The 16,257-nt window shown below is 41.6% G+C and overlaps 3 protein-coding genes across 4 annotated transcripts in view; 1 reads left to right on the forward strand and 2 right to left on the reverse strand.

The window, feature by feature from the left end:
• Positions 1-241: 241 nt before the first annotated feature.
• LOC137603940 (small COPII coat GTPase SAR1B-like) lies at positions 242-2,429 on the reverse strand. The gene is made up of 6 exons (XM_068327817.1): positions 2,372-2,429; positions 1,618-1,737; positions 1,457-1,522; positions 1,268-1,371; positions 1,047-1,178; positions 242-352 (listed from the first exon to the last, which is right to left on the reverse strand). Exons 1-6 carry the CDS (start codon positions 2,427-2,429, stop codon positions 242-244), a joined length of 591 nt encoding a protein of 196 aa, XP_068183918.1.
• Positions 2,430-6,086: 3,657 nt separating this feature from the next.
• tysnd1 (trypsin like peroxisomal matrix peptidase 1) lies at positions 6,087-9,066 on the forward strand. Its single transcript, XM_068327511.1, has 4 exons — positions 6,087-7,332; positions 7,572-7,702; positions 8,206-8,391; positions 8,580-9,066. The coding sequence occupies exons 1-4, from the start codon at positions 6,269-6,271 to the stop codon at positions 8,780-8,782; spliced, it is 1,584 nt and encodes a 527-aa protein (XP_068183612.1). The 5' UTR covers positions 6,087-6,268; the 3' UTR covers positions 8,783-9,066.
• Positions 9,067-10,216: 1,150 nt separating this feature from the next.
• The window catches only part of spock2 (SPARC (osteonectin), cwcv and kazal like domains proteoglycan 2), a 22,720-nt gene continuing 16,679 nt past the window's right edge, over positions 10,217-16,257 (reverse strand). The window contains exons 3-10 of one of the 2 annotated variants that reach the window (XM_068327564.1): positions 15,920-16,034; positions 15,487-15,592; positions 14,290-14,395; positions 13,839-13,970; positions 12,897-13,115; positions 12,328-12,390; positions 11,667-11,798; positions 10,217-11,150 (exon numbers count right to left, since the gene is read on the reverse strand). In XM_068327564.1, coding sequence (XP_068183665.1) covers positions 11,005-11,150; positions 11,667-11,798; positions 12,328-12,390; positions 12,897-13,115; positions 13,839-13,970; positions 14,290-14,395; positions 15,487-15,592; positions 15,920-16,034 — 1,019 coding nt within the window. In that variant the 3' untranslated portion in view covers positions 10,217-11,004. Of the gene's footprint in view, positions 11,151-11,666; positions 11,799-12,327; positions 12,391-12,896; positions 13,116-13,838; positions 13,971-14,286; positions 14,396-15,486; positions 15,593-15,919; positions 16,035-16,257 lie in introns of both variants that reach the window. The other variant, XM_068327563.1, reaches the window with a different exon arrangement.

Below are 16,257 nucleotides of genomic sequence, written 5' to 3' on the forward strand. Positions count from 1 at the left end.
ATATCAACTGGTCATGTTGATGAAATAACATATACCGCAATTCTTCATGTGCTAATCATGTAAGATGCAACACTGGGTGCATTGATGAGAAAAAAACACCATTTTAAACACATCTCCAACCAGCACAGTCAGTCCGGAATATGGTATATTTAATAAAATATCTTTCAATGGCAGGTCGTTTTGTGTGGAACATGTGAACGGACAACAGTTTATCTGGTTAAGTTTTTATCAAGAATTTGAATCAGTCAATATATTGGCAGAGCCAGCGGAAACCATCTCCATAACCTTGTCTCTTTATGATGCTGCACATGAAAATCTCCATTGGCCTCACATTTAGCTCCTTCACTTTGCCCTGAAATGAAACAAAAACACATCTGGAAAGACAGCTTTTAATTCATAACCAAAGCATTTCAACATTTCCCACAGATACTGATCATGTGTAATCAGTACATTTAAATTTCCAGCTTGTTGCACAACAGGTGGTGAAGCATTGTTTCGGAGGGCTGTGGTCTGTCTTCATGACATGGTTCACATGTTTTCCAAATGAATGATTATTTCATCTTCCCCTCCTTTTACTCCTGTTTCTGATTTTGTCTTGTTTTCTGGTCCCAACAACAGGTGGTGAACAAGACTCACACAAACAATTAAAGTTTTGTGTATGCCGGTGAATGCGCCAAATGCTTCTTAAGTCTTTTGCCTCCCACTCTACCTGCATTTATCAAGAGCAGCTGTGCTCTGAGCATGAGTACCCCCACCGTCTATATTGGGAGTAAAGCAACCAAGAAATTTGAACTCTCTCAAAGCAACAATGAGCGCAAGAATATTGCATGAATATGACCTTGCAATATTTCTGAAGCTTATAATACACATATTATCAATATTATTATTAATGTGCAATGAAAACATCCTTATACGCACTGTTTACAGAAGTCGCAAAGTGAGGAAGTTGTCCCCATATGTGGCAAATATGTTTTTTCAGTGTTTCAGTTGTAAAAAATAAAGATAATAGGTTCGATGTCTTCTCTCAATCTGCTTGTGTTCGTTACCTTTCCTGTTGTATGACCATGAAGACCAAACATTCCCCTGAGTGTGTCTTCACTGATGGCCTCTGGACGGTCTATTTTATTCCCCAGGATGAGAACTGGGACATCTGAGATGGTTCCATCTGTTAGCAAGGCCTGCAGACAGAGGTGTCCTCTCAGTGAAAATTGTGAACAACTGTGTCAATGCACACACACACACGGTGAAATCAATACTACCAACTTACATCCAGTTCCACTTTAGCCTCTGCTAGTCTCTCATGGTCAGCACAATCAACCAGGTAGACTATACCATTTATAGCTGGGAGGTAGTTCTTCCATATTCTCCGTGCTGTGAGAGAAACACAAATTGAATATTAGCATAACATGCAGACACAAGCTGCTGGTCCATCAAACAGCATTTTCCTTATTTCCACCTTGTGTGTGGCCTCCAAGGTCAAATGTCGTAAAGGTCATCCCAGCTATGGTTAACTCCTCAGATGCTGGTGACAGAATGGAGGCAGTGACATTAGACAAGCAACAAAACAGGGCTGACCACTGAATTTACATCATTAGCAAATCAAATCGTTGGATGTACTTGGATGTAGCGTTGACACATGCTGTCCAAGCTTGTCATCTCTAAGCATGTGCAGGAGTGTGGTTTTTCCAGCATTGTCTATTCCGAGGAAGACTAGCTTTCCGTTCGTTCTGTATAACCCTGATGAGTAAAAGCAAACAAATGAATGTGAATTGAACATAATGTCACAATAAACTTTTCACATTTATTTTAAATTTCTTGAAGATAAGTTCATCAGTAAGACCCCTCACACCAGCGATGTTGTTTGGTCTAGAGACAGTGTCAATGACAGCAACAGTGGATTAAGTGGTGTAGAAGTTGAATGAATGAATAAAATAGTATTTTCTGAGTTCTGGTCTCATCTATTCATGAAAATGAACTGTATGACTGGTGTGATTTTGTTCTTGATGTGTATTTATTAATTCCTACTATTCTACACAATATAGTATTAATGAGCTCTACCAACAGAGGGACAGAACAACAGAAATACTGTTTTATTCAAAGACTCTTTTTGAGACTTATTATGCCTTGCGGCATTCATACACATTGTTATATGCCTTTATACATAACGTTAGCCTGTATTGTGAAGCTACTTCAGTTTGAGTTTGTCGGTTATGGCTTTGTTTTTAAAAATTGGACTGGAATGAATGAGTAATGTCAAATCACCATGTATTATTAGGACTGTTTTATGTTACGTGGATATTTACTTTGCTTAACAAAACCTTCTGGTGGTTGACGTGAAAAAATATTTTTGATATTTGTGCATTATATTTACCTAATAGTTGCAGAACACTGCTGATTCTTCCATAGATCCAGTCAAATAAAAAAGACATTTCTTCTTGAAGTCCTATAAGACAAACATCGTTTCTCAGTTATTAGTTAAAGCTGTTGTTAGACTTTTCTCAAGTCAAAACTTGTTTCAGTGATGCAGCAGGTGGATATGTCAATCATGATGCTGGGTCACACACATTTTTATCAGAATGCAACCTGTTTTTTGTACTACTGGCTATGTAACACTGTTAAATATGTAAAATTATGAAATACTGGCAGACACCAGCCATGACTTTATAGCAGATTTCTTGTACTCCCCCTCCCTGTGCCTTTTATAGAGATTGGTTAGTTTCACAAATTGACATTGGGGGTAAGCTGACGTCATTGTACGGAAGCACATGTGTAGAGCACTGTTGTAATAAGACATTTCCTTACAGCGTCCAGTGCTCACTGTGAATGGTTATTTCTCGCCCTGGATTACTCTGCTGGTATGTGTAAGCTCTGTGTAATCACACAAGCTTTACAGCATGAAGGAGAAAAAATGAAGCAACAAACAGGATTTCTACACTCTACTTTCTTCTGAGAGTTGCCTCCTCGAGTAACACTGATGCCCCCTGACTATTTTTACAAGTTCTGGTAAAGATGAACAGCATGGTGGTGCGGTGGGTAGCGCTGTCGCTGCAAAACAAAATGGTTTGTGTCCTGCTCTGTGTGGAGTTTGCATTTTCTCCCCGGGTCTGCGTGGGTTTTCTCTGGGTTCTCCGGCTTCCTCCCACATCCAAAAACACACACTTCAGGCAAATTGATCAGCTTCTAATTACCTGTCAGTTTGAGTGTGTGTGTGTGTGTGTGTGTGTGTGTGTGTGTGTGTGTGTGTGTGTGTGTGTGTGTGTGTGTGTGTGTGTGTGTGTGTAGGTGTGTGTGTGTGTGTGTGTGTGTGTGTGTGTGTGTGTGTGTGTGTGTGTGTGTGTGTGTGTGTGTGTGTGTGTGCGGTTGTTTGTCTCTATGTGGCTCTGCGGTTCAGTAGCATCGCACCCAGAGTGTCCCTGTCATCACACCCCAGTGGGCTAGGACAGGCTCCAACACCCCGTGACCTGCCACAGTGGATGCAGTGGGTACTGACAATGAATGAATGAATGAATGAATGAATGAATGAATGAATGAATGAATGAATGAGCCACACTATATTCAGTGTGGTGTCAGCTAATGTTACCAATTTCACAAAGTACACAATGATAAATGAAGTGTAAACAACACAGCGGGTTCAGGCTGACACAACTGGTTAAACCAGTAACATTGTCATGTCAGAAAAAAAACAAGCGTCAGCATCTGACCTGGAACCAAGTGAACTGAACATCCCCGCTGTGGTATTTATTACCTTGTTCTGTCAAATTTACAAACAGCCCGGTGGTTGTTGTTTTTTTTGCCCAAGCCTGTCCCGTCAACTCCACGAAGCCGACCACTTTGACAGTTAACCGGAAATAAGTCATCAAGATGGCTTGATGGCGCGTATTAGACTTAAAGTCCTTGTATTAGACTTAGAAGTCCTTGATGACTTAGCAATCTTTGATGCAACAGCATGACATCAAAGACTAGTACTAGCATCAAGAACACAGTAGACATAGTGAAAGTGAGTTTATTATTTATTAGAGATGTGTAATATTATTAAATGCTATAGGCTGTCTAATTTTTTTTAACCCAAGGTCAAACAGTTTTATTAATTTTTGAATATTAATTTTATCTAATGTTTGGTTTTATCATATTGTTATAAAATGTTGATAATAATCTTTTTATCATAAGATTTTATTGTTTTGTTTTGCTGATTTCTTTTAATCCTAAAGCACTTTGAGATACTTGTCTCATTAGATAAAGGCTTTATTTGTGTTCTTACCGCTCTACTGTTGCAGCTTAACTCAGGAAAAAATGTACTAATTCAGTAAAATGTAGTGAAATAAAAATCACAAAATATTCCAAAAGATGACCATAATATGTTGTGCAAATTTCCTATGTCTGGGTAATGACCCTGGTAGTCATTAATTCATTTTTGCTTTCATTCATCTTCCTGACCGCTTATTCGGCAGGGGTTGCTGGAGCCTATCCAGCTAACTTATGGGTGAGTTGTGGGATACACTCTGAGCACAACGCCAGTGCACTGCCGAGCCACATGAAAGACAAACAATTGCTCACGCTCACATTCACACCTAGGGGCAATCTAGAGTGATCATGTTTTTGGAGGTGGGAGGAAGCCAGCGAACCTGGAGACAACCCACGCAGACACAGGGACAACATACAATCTGCCGCCCCCCCCCCCGTCAATCACCACACTAAAATGAATGAATGTCACCTGTTCCTGATGTGGAACTTCAAGGTGACCGTTGGCTTCCTGTTAACAACATGCCGACAGGTCACCCTCTGAGGTGTCACGAGAACCCCTGAGCCCCAGAACTGAACACTGTCCATCAGGCACACACTGGGGTATTTCACAGCCTCTGACCCACGGGCTGAAGTGGACATGTGGGGGTTTGTCCCTCCAGGATGCAACCAATCATCTCCTAGGGGATTCTGAATGTTCATGCAGTGGACGATGTTCCTAAAGATTGCGTAGACAGAGCAGACCAGCGTCTGCTTAATTGTAGGATACAGACAATCCCTAATAATACTATTACACATTCAATACTAAAATTAATTTCATTGGTGAAACCATTTTACTGCTGCTATCATTTCTTGTAGATTGTGCAGCATTTCTAAAGTAATAATTAGTCTTAAATAAAATTACATAATCCACAGTGAATATTGATGCTTTATTGTGAAACATGCCCTTTCTTTTTTTTACAAAAATTAAGTTATGGGAATTGATGGAAAGATTTGAAACAGGAAAATATGACACGAGTGGAAGTATTATTCAGATCAGTTCCATAAAAGAGATACTTTACTTTGCATGCCAAGAGCCATTGTCAATAATAAAAGACAGATTCTGGTCAAGCATGTTGACCCTCAAACAGATGCCTGATGATAAAGACCTGCTGCTAAACATACCAGGGTAGAGTCTATACAGTACTTTAGAAATATTTATAATTATTAAATGAAGTTATGGAGCAAAAAAAAAAAAGTCACTTCATGTAAAAAAAATTTTAAACTTCCATTTTTTAAACTTCCATTGAGTTCATCCATCATTTGAAAACAAAAGAAGGAATTGTGCAAACGTTGATGATACATACAGTATGTACAGGTGCTGAGGGGCCATAAAAGCCTGACAGTTACACAACTAGCTCTTTCATTGAATGAAAGTCGCTCCTCAACAGCAGTCTTTGTGTTGCTTACATTCAAGAACACACACTAGACGCTACGTCAAAGGTTTCTGCTTCTATTAATAGTTTCAACTATGCAAAAATAAATCATCAACATGGCTGGTAAATAAGTTGTCAATTCTTTGTTTTGTTAAAGCTTGGACCCTGACCTACCCTTAAAGTAGGTCAGGGTAAGTCGTGGGATGTTGCAGTCTCTGTCTGCTTTGTTGTTGTTTTTCCTGATTTATTTATACGTCATATTCTACTATAGATTAAATTTGATCTGTCACAATTGTCCTATTTATTGTAATGACAAAAAACAAGACACATCTGTGTCTGTGTTCCCATTGGCTAAAAGCTGTTCGTATTTATACTCTTAACCAATCACAGTATTCGATAAACATCGTGTCTTTCCGTAGACAAATGGTATTCGACTAGGAAGCTGGAGTCCAGAATCAACACGAAAACGCGAGTGACCGACTTCAGCAATAGAACATAATCGAGTTTCTGGTCGGAGTCAGTTTGTTCTACTTGTCCGACTTTTTGTTTTTTAATGTTCCGAACGTGTTTCCGGTGTTTAACGAGGGTTAGAGTCCATCAGCGTTCCTGACGGCATGGAGCTGAAGGAGGTGGAGAGGAGCTGCTGTGTGGTCAGAGTGTTCGAGGCTACCACAAAGAAAGGAGTGAGTTGCAGCGGAGTGATCATCGACCCTCATAAAGGGAGGGTGTTGAGTTCTGGTGTCCCCTTTGCCCGTTTCCTGACCCACACCGGGGGGCCCCCGGGGGACCGCAGCTTCCTGTCGCCCCGCAGCTTCAGCTCCGAGCTCCGAGTCAGCATCAGTTTACCAACTGCGGGAGATCAGAGCAGCCAGTCTGCTCGGGACGACACACGGTCACCCCCCAGGAGCAAAAGTTCTGACTGCGAAGCTTCTGCTGAGTTGCTGATGCTGGTGAACTGCCTGGAGTTCCAACGGGCTCTGCAGACACCTTTCCTAGGAGGTGACCAGTGGAGCTTTTATGGTGATCAAGAAGAAGATGAGCTGATCAGAGACGCACAGTTCCTCAGCTGGTTTGCTGTACTCCAGGTGGCAGAAAGGAGAAGTCATTCAGGGTTTATACCCTGGAGAAGCAGCTCCTATCTCCAGAAAGGCCTTCCGGTTGTTGCGTGTGGCTCACCGTTCGGTTCCCTCTGCTTAGACCTCTTCATCAGCACCCTGAGCAGAGGGATCGTCAGTAACCTGTCTGGACAGGACAACGCCGTCATCCTCACAGATGCCCGATGTTTGCCAGGCACTGAGGGGGGAGGGTTGTTTGTGGTGAAAGGCAGAAACACGATGCAGCTCGTTGGACTGATCGTGTCTCCTTTTGGATGGAAGGCGAAGGAATGGATCGGTCTGACGCTGGTCTGCTCCGTCCACGCCATCTTCAGGAACATCGTCCACTGCATGAACATTCAGAATCCCCTAGGAGATGCTTGGTTGCATCCTGGAGGGACAAAGCCCCACATGTCCACTGCAGCCCGTGGGTCAGAGGCTGTGAAATACCCCACTGTGTGCCTGGTGGACAGTGTTCAGTTCTGGGGCTCAGGGGTTCTTGTGACACCTCAGATGGTTATGACCTGCCGGCATGTTGTTAACGGGAAGCCAACGGTCACCTTGAAGTTCCACATCAGGAACAGGTGACATTCATTTTAGTGTGTTGATTGACGGGGGGGGGGGGTAATATGTTGTCCGCGTGGGTTTTCCTCCCACCTGCAAAAACATGATCACTCTAGACTGCCCCTTATAAGCAATACTGCCACCATGTATGCTGGCAGAGTATCCACAATATTTCTCTAGCATGTTAAACCTGCTCTGATCAGTGTGTTATGACTTGAAACAAAATATACAGAATATCTCATGTTTACCTCTTTCACAGGGTCCATGTGTGTGTAGGTGATGTGCTGTTCTCCACTAAATCTTCCTCCCCATATGATTTGGCTTTGGTGCAGCTGAGAGACTCGGTGACAAACGCAGTGGTACCGCAAATGGCTCAGAATTTTAATCCAGGTTTGACTTCAGTCTCTTTTAGAGGAGACAGTAAGAAGTTTTTAAAATTTTTTTTACATGTTTTGCTTCATGGTTGGTATTCATGGAGTTTTTTACATCCCAGTTCAAAGCAGTGATGTATTGTAATTGTCAGTGTTCATGTGTCCGTCCGTCTGTTAGTCCACCAAATATCTTCTCAACCGTTGCAGATAGAAAGGTGAAACAAAAAGCACATTGCTCGGCCTGCAGAGGGGATGAAACTAACTTTTGCACACTCAGGAACCGGATAAGATAGAAAGATGAGGTAGAGGGCCGGTGTAAGTAAAACCGTAGATCAAAGCTAGTGCTTTGATTAATGACAGCAGGTCAGACCACTAGCTTTGATCTTTGACCTATGCAAGTAGGTTAGGGTGAAAGTTTGAATTCAGGGATGTCCCTGGATATTGCAGTCTGTGACTGCCTTGTTGTTTCTTCACTTAAATGAGACTGATGTGCATTTTGAGTTTCAGTTTCTATGTCTACAGGTGATTCTGTTGTCGTGCTGGGATTTGGTGCGCTGGATCGTAGCGCCGGTCCTTCTTTCACTTGTGGCATTCTCTCCAAATCCATTGGCTTGAACGGTCAACCTGTCATGCTTCAGACCACTTGTGCAGTGCAAGCAGGGTCCAGTGGGGGTGCTGTTGTGCAGAGACACTCAGGAGAGCTTCTGGGTGAGAAAACCTGCACTTATAACATCAGTTCTCTTTATGGTCAGTGGGGGGCATATGATGATCACAGAAAACAATGCACCACGTTTCTAAAGGCTATGCTCATCCGATTATTTTTTCTCCACTGTATTTCCATTGAATTCACTGAGATGTTTAGAGGGTATGAAGACTGATTTTTTACTGTTTTTCAGGTATCGTGTCCAGCAACACGAGGGACTTTGCTACCCAAGTGACTTATCCACATCTCAACTTTAGCATCCCAGTGACTGTTTTCCAGGAATTGTTGCGGGACTTTAACCAGACAAAGGATGTCAATGTGTTCAAGTTGTTGGACACAACAGACGAACAAGTCAGAAGGGTTTGGAGGCTACAAGGCGTTCAAAGCAAAATTTAACAGTGGACGCATATAGTTTTAAATATAGGCTAGAGAAGAACTCTTGATTAATGTGGATCATATGCACAACCGATCAAATTGATATCACGGATAATCTCTGAGCAAAACTGGTATTTTGAATTATACGACACATACAACTATGTTTTTATCCATAATCTGTTACAAACACAGGCAAAAAGTATAAATACATGTAACACTATAAAAATTAAAACCAAGAGTCACACAGGAAATTAAATACTACATGTGATGATATTTAATGCCAGTAAATTAATAAAAGAGGTTATTTTGATGATAACTCAATGCCTTGTATATTTTTGAATACATTTGTCCTTCAGTATGACACCTTGAGTATGAAAAGAGTGTCTAGAGCTGTAAGCCCAAATATAGCAGGATTCACAAACCGTATTTCTCCCTAGGTCTGCTTTGGACGACAGATCGCACAAAGAGGTGCATCAGTTATCACATATCTCATCATGTAACAGTTAAGCCTTTGTTATTTTACCCTTTCAGAGTCAAGAAAAGACAAAAGCTTTACCTGGAAGGATGTGTTAGGGTGTGTGTGTGGTTGTGTTACATTTGTTCTCACCGTGCAGGAGGAATATTCAGCATAATGGCCTGACACTTTGCTTGAAATGGTTGATCCCTTCGGGAAGCCAGAATACTTGCCGTCAGTATCAGGTATTCAGACATTTGTTGGCAAGCATACCCACTCAACTAACACATTTAAGGTTTCACCCACCGGGACATTACTGATACTGATTCCCATTATCACTGAAATGTGAAACTGAGAAATGACATTTCAGAGGATTGGTTACTGTCTGTTCTTGGCCCAGGTTCCCTGGGATGTGCATACACTGTAAAATACCGTAAGGCCTGACTGAATAGAAACCAGCGAGAGGCAGGAGCAATGTCCCGGGGAGCTAAGGAGAGAGTTTCTATAGGTATTGTGCTTTTAGAAGTGCTGAAATGCAGAGCTGGGTCTGTATCTCGTTTCTGCTGGTTTCCTATAGCGCACACCGAGGAGTAAGCTAAGGAAAGCATACTAGAGTGCTGACTGTAAGACAGACCCCTCAGAGGATTCAGATATAGTACCTGAGTGTTTGTTGGAAATGGAAATTTTGCCACCGAAAACATATATCCTCATTTTTTAAAAAGTTTGATGAATGTAGTTAACTATTTCTCTACTTTTTTTTTTTTTTAAGTCAAAACTTTTTCATGACTCATTTTTCTGGATCTGTGTGATTTTTAAAATGTGAACTCTACATATGTACATATGTAGACCTGAATTCTTTTATGATTTGATCAACAGAATGGTTGATTACCAAAAAAGAAAAAGTACTTTATGAGACTACTGGACACATCATTGTTGAAGAACCGGGATGGATAAAATCTGACAAAAGACGAATAAAAGTACCAACTCAGATAATACGGTGGCCTGCTGGGCCACATAGGCCAGTTTATTTTTTTTATTAAACACAATAATTGATTCACATTATAATAAGGTTGACGCACTCTTTCAAATATGCAGTATCTCCTGCTAGTTTTTCAAGGCATCGAAAACAGCACAAACAGGTGATCATCTGTTTTTTGATACACACATTATATACAGGCTAAAGAGTGATACGTGAGAAGCTTTTTTTAAATTTTCATAATGAAACGGCACTACTGTCACAATTGAGCCAAAGCGCATGAAATGAAAAACATACAAAGGATGCTTTCCCATACTCTAATGTGTCTTTCCCTCTTTTTTTTGCCTGATTTCTGCTAAGAATGACAATAAATGAGTTTATTTACGTTTTGTTAATCTGCAGAGAGAAAAGATGTGGTTGTTTTGGGCAATAAAATGCATTCTTCATGCAGGTAATGCACCTGCAGAAGTTTAAACTCTCCGTTACTCATCAGCTAAAAACTGCTCAAGGACATACACCATGAGAGAACAAAGATTCACAAGTATGGGGGACAAAATTCTCAACTGTAGACCCATAATTTTTTAATAGTGACGTTTCCCCTTCACCTTCCCATTTTAAGATCCTGTAAATATTCCCATTTCACATGTTCCCTCTCCTGACCTGTGCAGCCCTGTCCCTCACTTTTTCATAAGCCAGAGTTGTTTTGAATGTGAGAGCTTCATTACATCACACGCTTGTTGGATCTCTGTGTGTATGTGTGTGTGGGACAGTAAAGATGCTCCTGTCTGGAGGTTGGACAACACATTGATTCATTTACCAGATATAACCCCCATCATCTACCTCTCCCACCTCTCCCTCTTCTTCTTCAGCCTCCTCTGCAGTCTCCTCAGCTTCTTTCTCTTCTTCGTCCTCCCATCCGACTCCACTGCTAAAATCACCTGAATATAACATTTCATCATCTGCGAAGAGATTTGCAGAAGACAGGCAGGACAGATTGAATTATGCATTGTGGCCAAGCTGTACTGAATTGTCAGTCTTTTCATTTACACTGACTGGAGAAGTGAGGAAAGTTTAAATATGTCGACTGCAGTTCCTGAAAAAAAAGAGGAATGTGTTTGGACTTTGAATTTATCTGTATTTTAATAGATACTTCTCAATCTTTCCAGGGAGACATTCCTATCAGACACAGGTCCAGTATAAACTGACCGCATTTATATACAGAGGTTTTTTGCACAGAGACACGCAGGGCTTTAGAATGCAAATGACTCTGGACACAAGAATGTGGCACTGGTCCCTGCAGTGAGTTATGTCGCAGTGGGCCTCAGTCTTCTAACATAAAGGAAGCCTTGTGCACAATGGATGTGGAGTGCAGTGAAAAAGTAGGCCAATCCACACTGGATACCTATGTTTTTTTCCCTTACATTCAGCTTTCAAGTTAATATTTTATCCATATAGAATGAACCTATGGGACTTACCGCAGTTTGGCTTTCCACGGATCCTAGACCCGAGCACTTCTCCTCCATTTTGGTCGACACACCAGCACTCTCCCCTGTCACACTGCTGCCGCCGATAAAACCCATCTTCATCACAGCTGGGGATGAATCGACCTGACATTTTTCAGGCAAAAACACTGATAAGGGTCAGGTGTGCTGAGGCGACCTCATGTAATTTGCATTATGTCTCCACACCTCATGAATCTTGTCTCATCCCACATGGCTGCAAGGCCAAGTGAGGATGTAATGCATGCAGCATATACGGTCACTACCTCAATAGTTTCATGAATACAAATATGGTGAAGGAAGAAGATAGGAGCAGAAGTATTAAGTTGGTGTGAGGGTATGTGTGGGGAGTAGCCGCCTGATCATAATGGGGTGAGGACGGAAGCAAGATCGGAAAGTTTGGTCAACCCAGAAAGTTAAGTTGCCTTAAAAAATTTAAAAATATAAATAAAAGCAAATACACTCACATGTTCATTAATTCTTTTTTGCAGACTGCCAGTTTTGAATTTTGTACCAGTAAATTGGCCAGGGACCAATTCCTATAACCGGATTGTGTTGTCTGCTCAATGACAATCCTTGGATATGAAAGACCGATCTAAATGGGTTGAAATGCTTTCACAAGAAATCAGATACCTACCAAACCTTCTCTTTCCACCATCCAGTGTTTGAATCCTCTCAAGTTCAGTCAGGCAGGGTGGCTCTTTAAAAAAAACAAAAACAGAAGAGATCATTTAGGAAGAAAGTACTCTCCCAGATACAAACTGACAAAGCAAAGCTATCGATAAAGATAACCTAAAATCTGACTAAATCAATCGACAGAAGTGAGTTCTCTTGTGAGTGTAATTGATGCCTCCCTGCAAATTTTAAAATCAATTCGGATGTATTTCTTTCAAAGAACTGTAAGGGACCTTGGGATCTGGAGCTTCTTTCTGCTTGGCTTATTGGCTGACAGGTGCACTCTCTAAGAACGGCGGGGGAACAAGGCTGTCAACAAGCAGCAGCAAAGTTTTTTGCTCCTTGCTGTGACTCTTTCTTCCCACAGGGAGATAGGATGATGAGCATGAAGACAAAGAGTGACAGACCGGAACATAAGACAGTGGTGACTACAGTGGGGGACGGCACCTTAAGGTTTAAATACATGCACCCAGCTGGACATGACAACATGAGTGAACATACGTGAGTGCAGTATGTCTGTACAACACTCACTCTCTCTCCAGAAGCAGAGGCACCACTCTGCAGTGGACACCTTGCCGTCCCTGTAGGAGTCACAGGAGTTGAAGAAGGGCCGGATGCAGACTTCATACTTGTCTAGGTTGATGGCAGCTAGCTCAGCCTGGTCCAGGTACAGGTCACTATTAGTGTCAAGCTTGGAAAACATCCAGCCTATGGAGTCCTTGCAGCTGGCCACCAGACTCCTGTCCAGCACTGAAAACACAAACATTCATTTTTTTTTTCAAAATGCAAATGAGATCATGCCATTCTGCTCAGACATACCTCCTGTTTCTGAAGCAAATCCACCCGACCTTTACCAAAAAAAAATGGTGACTTCTATAGAATCAGCATTTGACCTTATCATTATCAACCTCTTACAAGAATTTCACACTTCACAGCCTGGCTAAGGGCTGCTTCTTATCAGGTACCAACTTGCGGCCGACCGCATCCTGAGGCTCTCCTCCTCGCTTTGAAGTGTATTTCAGAATGTGATGCAGTTATCTCGATTCATCCACCAAAGCTTTTAATGTGGGTAATATCCAGCATTTGGCTACATGATCCATACAGCAAGTGCAGCAGAAACCATTATGGTGGAAGCAGCATCTGCAGAGTCGTAAAGCTAAATTTGAGGATATTTTTACAGTTACTGTTGTTCAAGCTGCTATGGAAGAAATTTCACATGAAAGGTCATCAATAAATTTATTTCAGAGGCCTTAGTGGGTTTTGGGAACATCATGTTTCCAGAGATGTGTCATGTAAAATTTATATGAACTGTTTTTTGATAGCAGCAAAACCTGGGCACTAACACCCAGTCTCTGTAGTGATATGTATTAAAAGAAATGTTTAGACACTTTTATAGTATATACCCTGCTGCTAAAGTACTACTGTAGAACTTCTTCTCAATGCAGTCAGTGTCCATTAAGGAGCAGCTCTAACCTGATGTGGAGCCGCTTGTTGTTCTGGCACTAGGCTTGCTATTGTTGTTTTGCTTGGCATTGGTCTGCAGTAGCTGGAACCAGTCCCTAAGACGCTCCCCGAGATCGGACAAATCCTGTCTGGTACAGCTCTCTGTGGAGGCCAGAGGGAGAAGAAATGTATTTGTTGCACATGTTTAGTCAAGGTGCATTTCATAATGATTGTTAATTCCAACAATTTCTGGGAGAGGCTCGGATAGTGAGGAAAGAAAGCCTCAAATGCAATTGAATGTAATTGAGAGAAACTTTAAAACATGACATTGCTCTTGAACATTGCCCATGATCCCATGCTACATGTTTTTTATTTGTTTTCCTTGTTTGTTTTTTTAGGAGGAACCCTTAGCAGAGGCTACATAGTGTGTGTCGTTGTACGGTTATCTTTTTTTGTAGTTGTGTGTGTTGGATCTCACCACGTTTACTCTCTGTAGATGTCGGGGCAGCAGTTGGACAAGGACACCGTCCTGAACACTTCAGGGTGAGGTCCTTTCCAGTGAGACATGCCTGCTGCTCCAACTTGCACTGCAATAAAAGTGCCCATAGGCATCAACACACATCACCAACACTGACAAGGAGATGCAAAGGTGAACTAAAATGAGTTACTGCTGCAACACAGATCAAATATTCATGAGGTGACTGGCTGTATTCCTTAATTCAAATTTAAAACCTGCTCCGAAATGTGCTTTCCAACCTCTGCTCACACAAGGTCAGGAATAGCAATCCGAAGAGCAATACGTTAATCAATAAACGCACGGGATTCGATCCCCACCAGCCACCAGTCGGTCCTTCACAGGCCATACATCATAGCTGTTTGTCTCATTCTTTTCCCCTGAGAGTTTCTTCACACCACGTGGCCTAAATGTACGCAATGCATGCCCCTATTCACACTGCTAGAGCACAGTGCCTTCTGTTTGCATGGACTGTGTGCAAAACAGTTAAATATAATCTTTATGTGTGTGTCTGTGTTGTAGAATAGATGAGCACAGGGGGAACAGTGCCAATACGTTTTTAACAATTGTTATCAACACATCATGTTATTAAATAGAGCAAATAAAAAATAAAAAATAAAAAAAAACAATAAAAAATATCATGACGGATCTACACAATTCAATCATTCCCATTCTCACCTTCACATGGCGAAATTTCTACTACAAATTCTTTCTGTTACGCAAAATACAGATGTTTACTTGATTACTTGAATAAAAATGTGTTTATGTTTTTAAATAACAACTGTATAGACAATATACAACAGCAATAGGCAGTGAAGTCAAAAAGGGTCAAGTCTTCACTCTCCTTTCAGCTTCCATCAAGGGAAATCTCACACTCAATCTCCATAAAACAAGATTTATCAAATACGTTTCTATTACAACTCATGCAGTGCAGCATATCAGTACCTTAATGGATGTTATCGTGAGTTTAGAGACTATTTTAGAGAGTTGTTGATTCAGCTTTATGGTAATGTTGCAGGATGCAGGTGTTACCCTCACAGACAGAAATGAGCAGGACATAAAATAACACCTCCTTGTGTGATTCTACTCCATCTTTAATTCACATCTCTCCAAAAATGTAAACAAAAATACTACAATATTCATTTAGACTGGATTTTTACCTACCTTTGAGGCATAATTGTGTCCATCCGATCCACACACAGGCCCCATGGAGGAGATGGGACAGGGCTGACAGTTTCCATCAGGAGACCTGAGAGCCGGCTGCTTCAGCCTGCGTGAGTGAGGACACACAAAGTCAACATGAGATGGCAAACTGCTGTGCTGATGCAGACACAGCAGCACCAACCTCAGCCGTCCTTCATGTAGTCTGAATGCATTAGCTTATCATTAAACAGCAGCCAGTCGAATTGCACCGATGCACAAACAGGCTTTATCGCCTTCACTGCGACCAACAAGGAAACACACCCTGGATGGGCACCAGCCACCAACCTGAGCGTATTGAGCGTATTTTATTGACCTCCTGTAAGCGGGCACTTAAAGAAGGAATTTGTGACTTGGTGTGTGTTTTAGGAGCTGGCAAGGGGCTGCAAACACTCACCTGTGTTCAAGTTTCTTGCGGTTGATGCACACAGCTCTCTGGTAGCCCTGGGCGATACACACCTTGTGTCGACTGCACTTAACCTTTTGACAGGGGTCCTTGGTGGTGTCTACATCTGAGGAAAAACATAAAAAGATATGTTTCCTGTTGTCTCTCCACTGCTTCACTTTTAACCATTTTTCCTATTTGTCTCCTGCTGTGTCAAATCCCAAACCACTCTGTGTTTACTGAAGGCAGTTTTTTTAAATAGTTTTTTTAGTGTAACAGAAAACAAGAAATCCAGATGTATTTTTTATTCTCTGCACCACATTGCCTGCAAGACCAACCTTTTTTTTTCC

The sequence above is a fragment of the Antennarius striatus genome, chromosome 11, assembly GCF_040054535.1.
Source record: "Antennarius striatus isolate MH-2024 chromosome 11, ASM4005453v1, whole genome shotgun sequence".
NCBI classification, from domain to species: Eukaryota; Metazoa; Chordata; class Actinopteri; order Lophiiformes; family Antennariidae; genus Antennarius; species Antennarius striatus.

What these genes read in the sequence shown, in the direction of transcription:
- LOC137603940 (XM_068327817.1), bottom strand. Translation starts at nt 2,429, where the DNA reads ATGTCTTTTTTATTTGACTGGATCTATGGAAGAATCAGCAGTGTTCTG. An exon ending in CCTTGGAGGCCACACACAAG is followed by an intron (nt 1,372 to 1,456) that starts GTGGAAATAAGG and finishes TTTCTCTCACAG; the next exon opens with CACGGAGAATATGGAAGAAC. An exon ending in AGGCTAAAGTGGAACTGGAT is followed by an intron (nt 1,179 to 1,267) that starts GTAAGTTGGTAG and finishes CTCTGTCTGCAG; the next exon opens with GCCTTGCTAACAGATGGAAC.
- tysnd1 (XM_068327511.1), top strand. Translation starts at nt 6,269, where the DNA reads ATGGAGCTGAAGGAGGTGGAGAGGAGCTGCTGTGTGGTCAGAGTGTTC. An exon ending in AAGTTCCACATCAGGAACAG is followed by an intron (nt 7,333 to 7,571) that starts GTGACATTCATT and finishes CCTCTTTCACAG; the next exon opens with GGTCCATGTGTGTGTAGGTG. An exon ending in GGCTCAGAATTTTAATCCAG is followed by an intron (nt 7,703 to 8,205) that starts GTTTGACTTCAG and finishes CTATGTCTACAG; the next exon opens with GTGATTCTGTTGTCGTGCTG.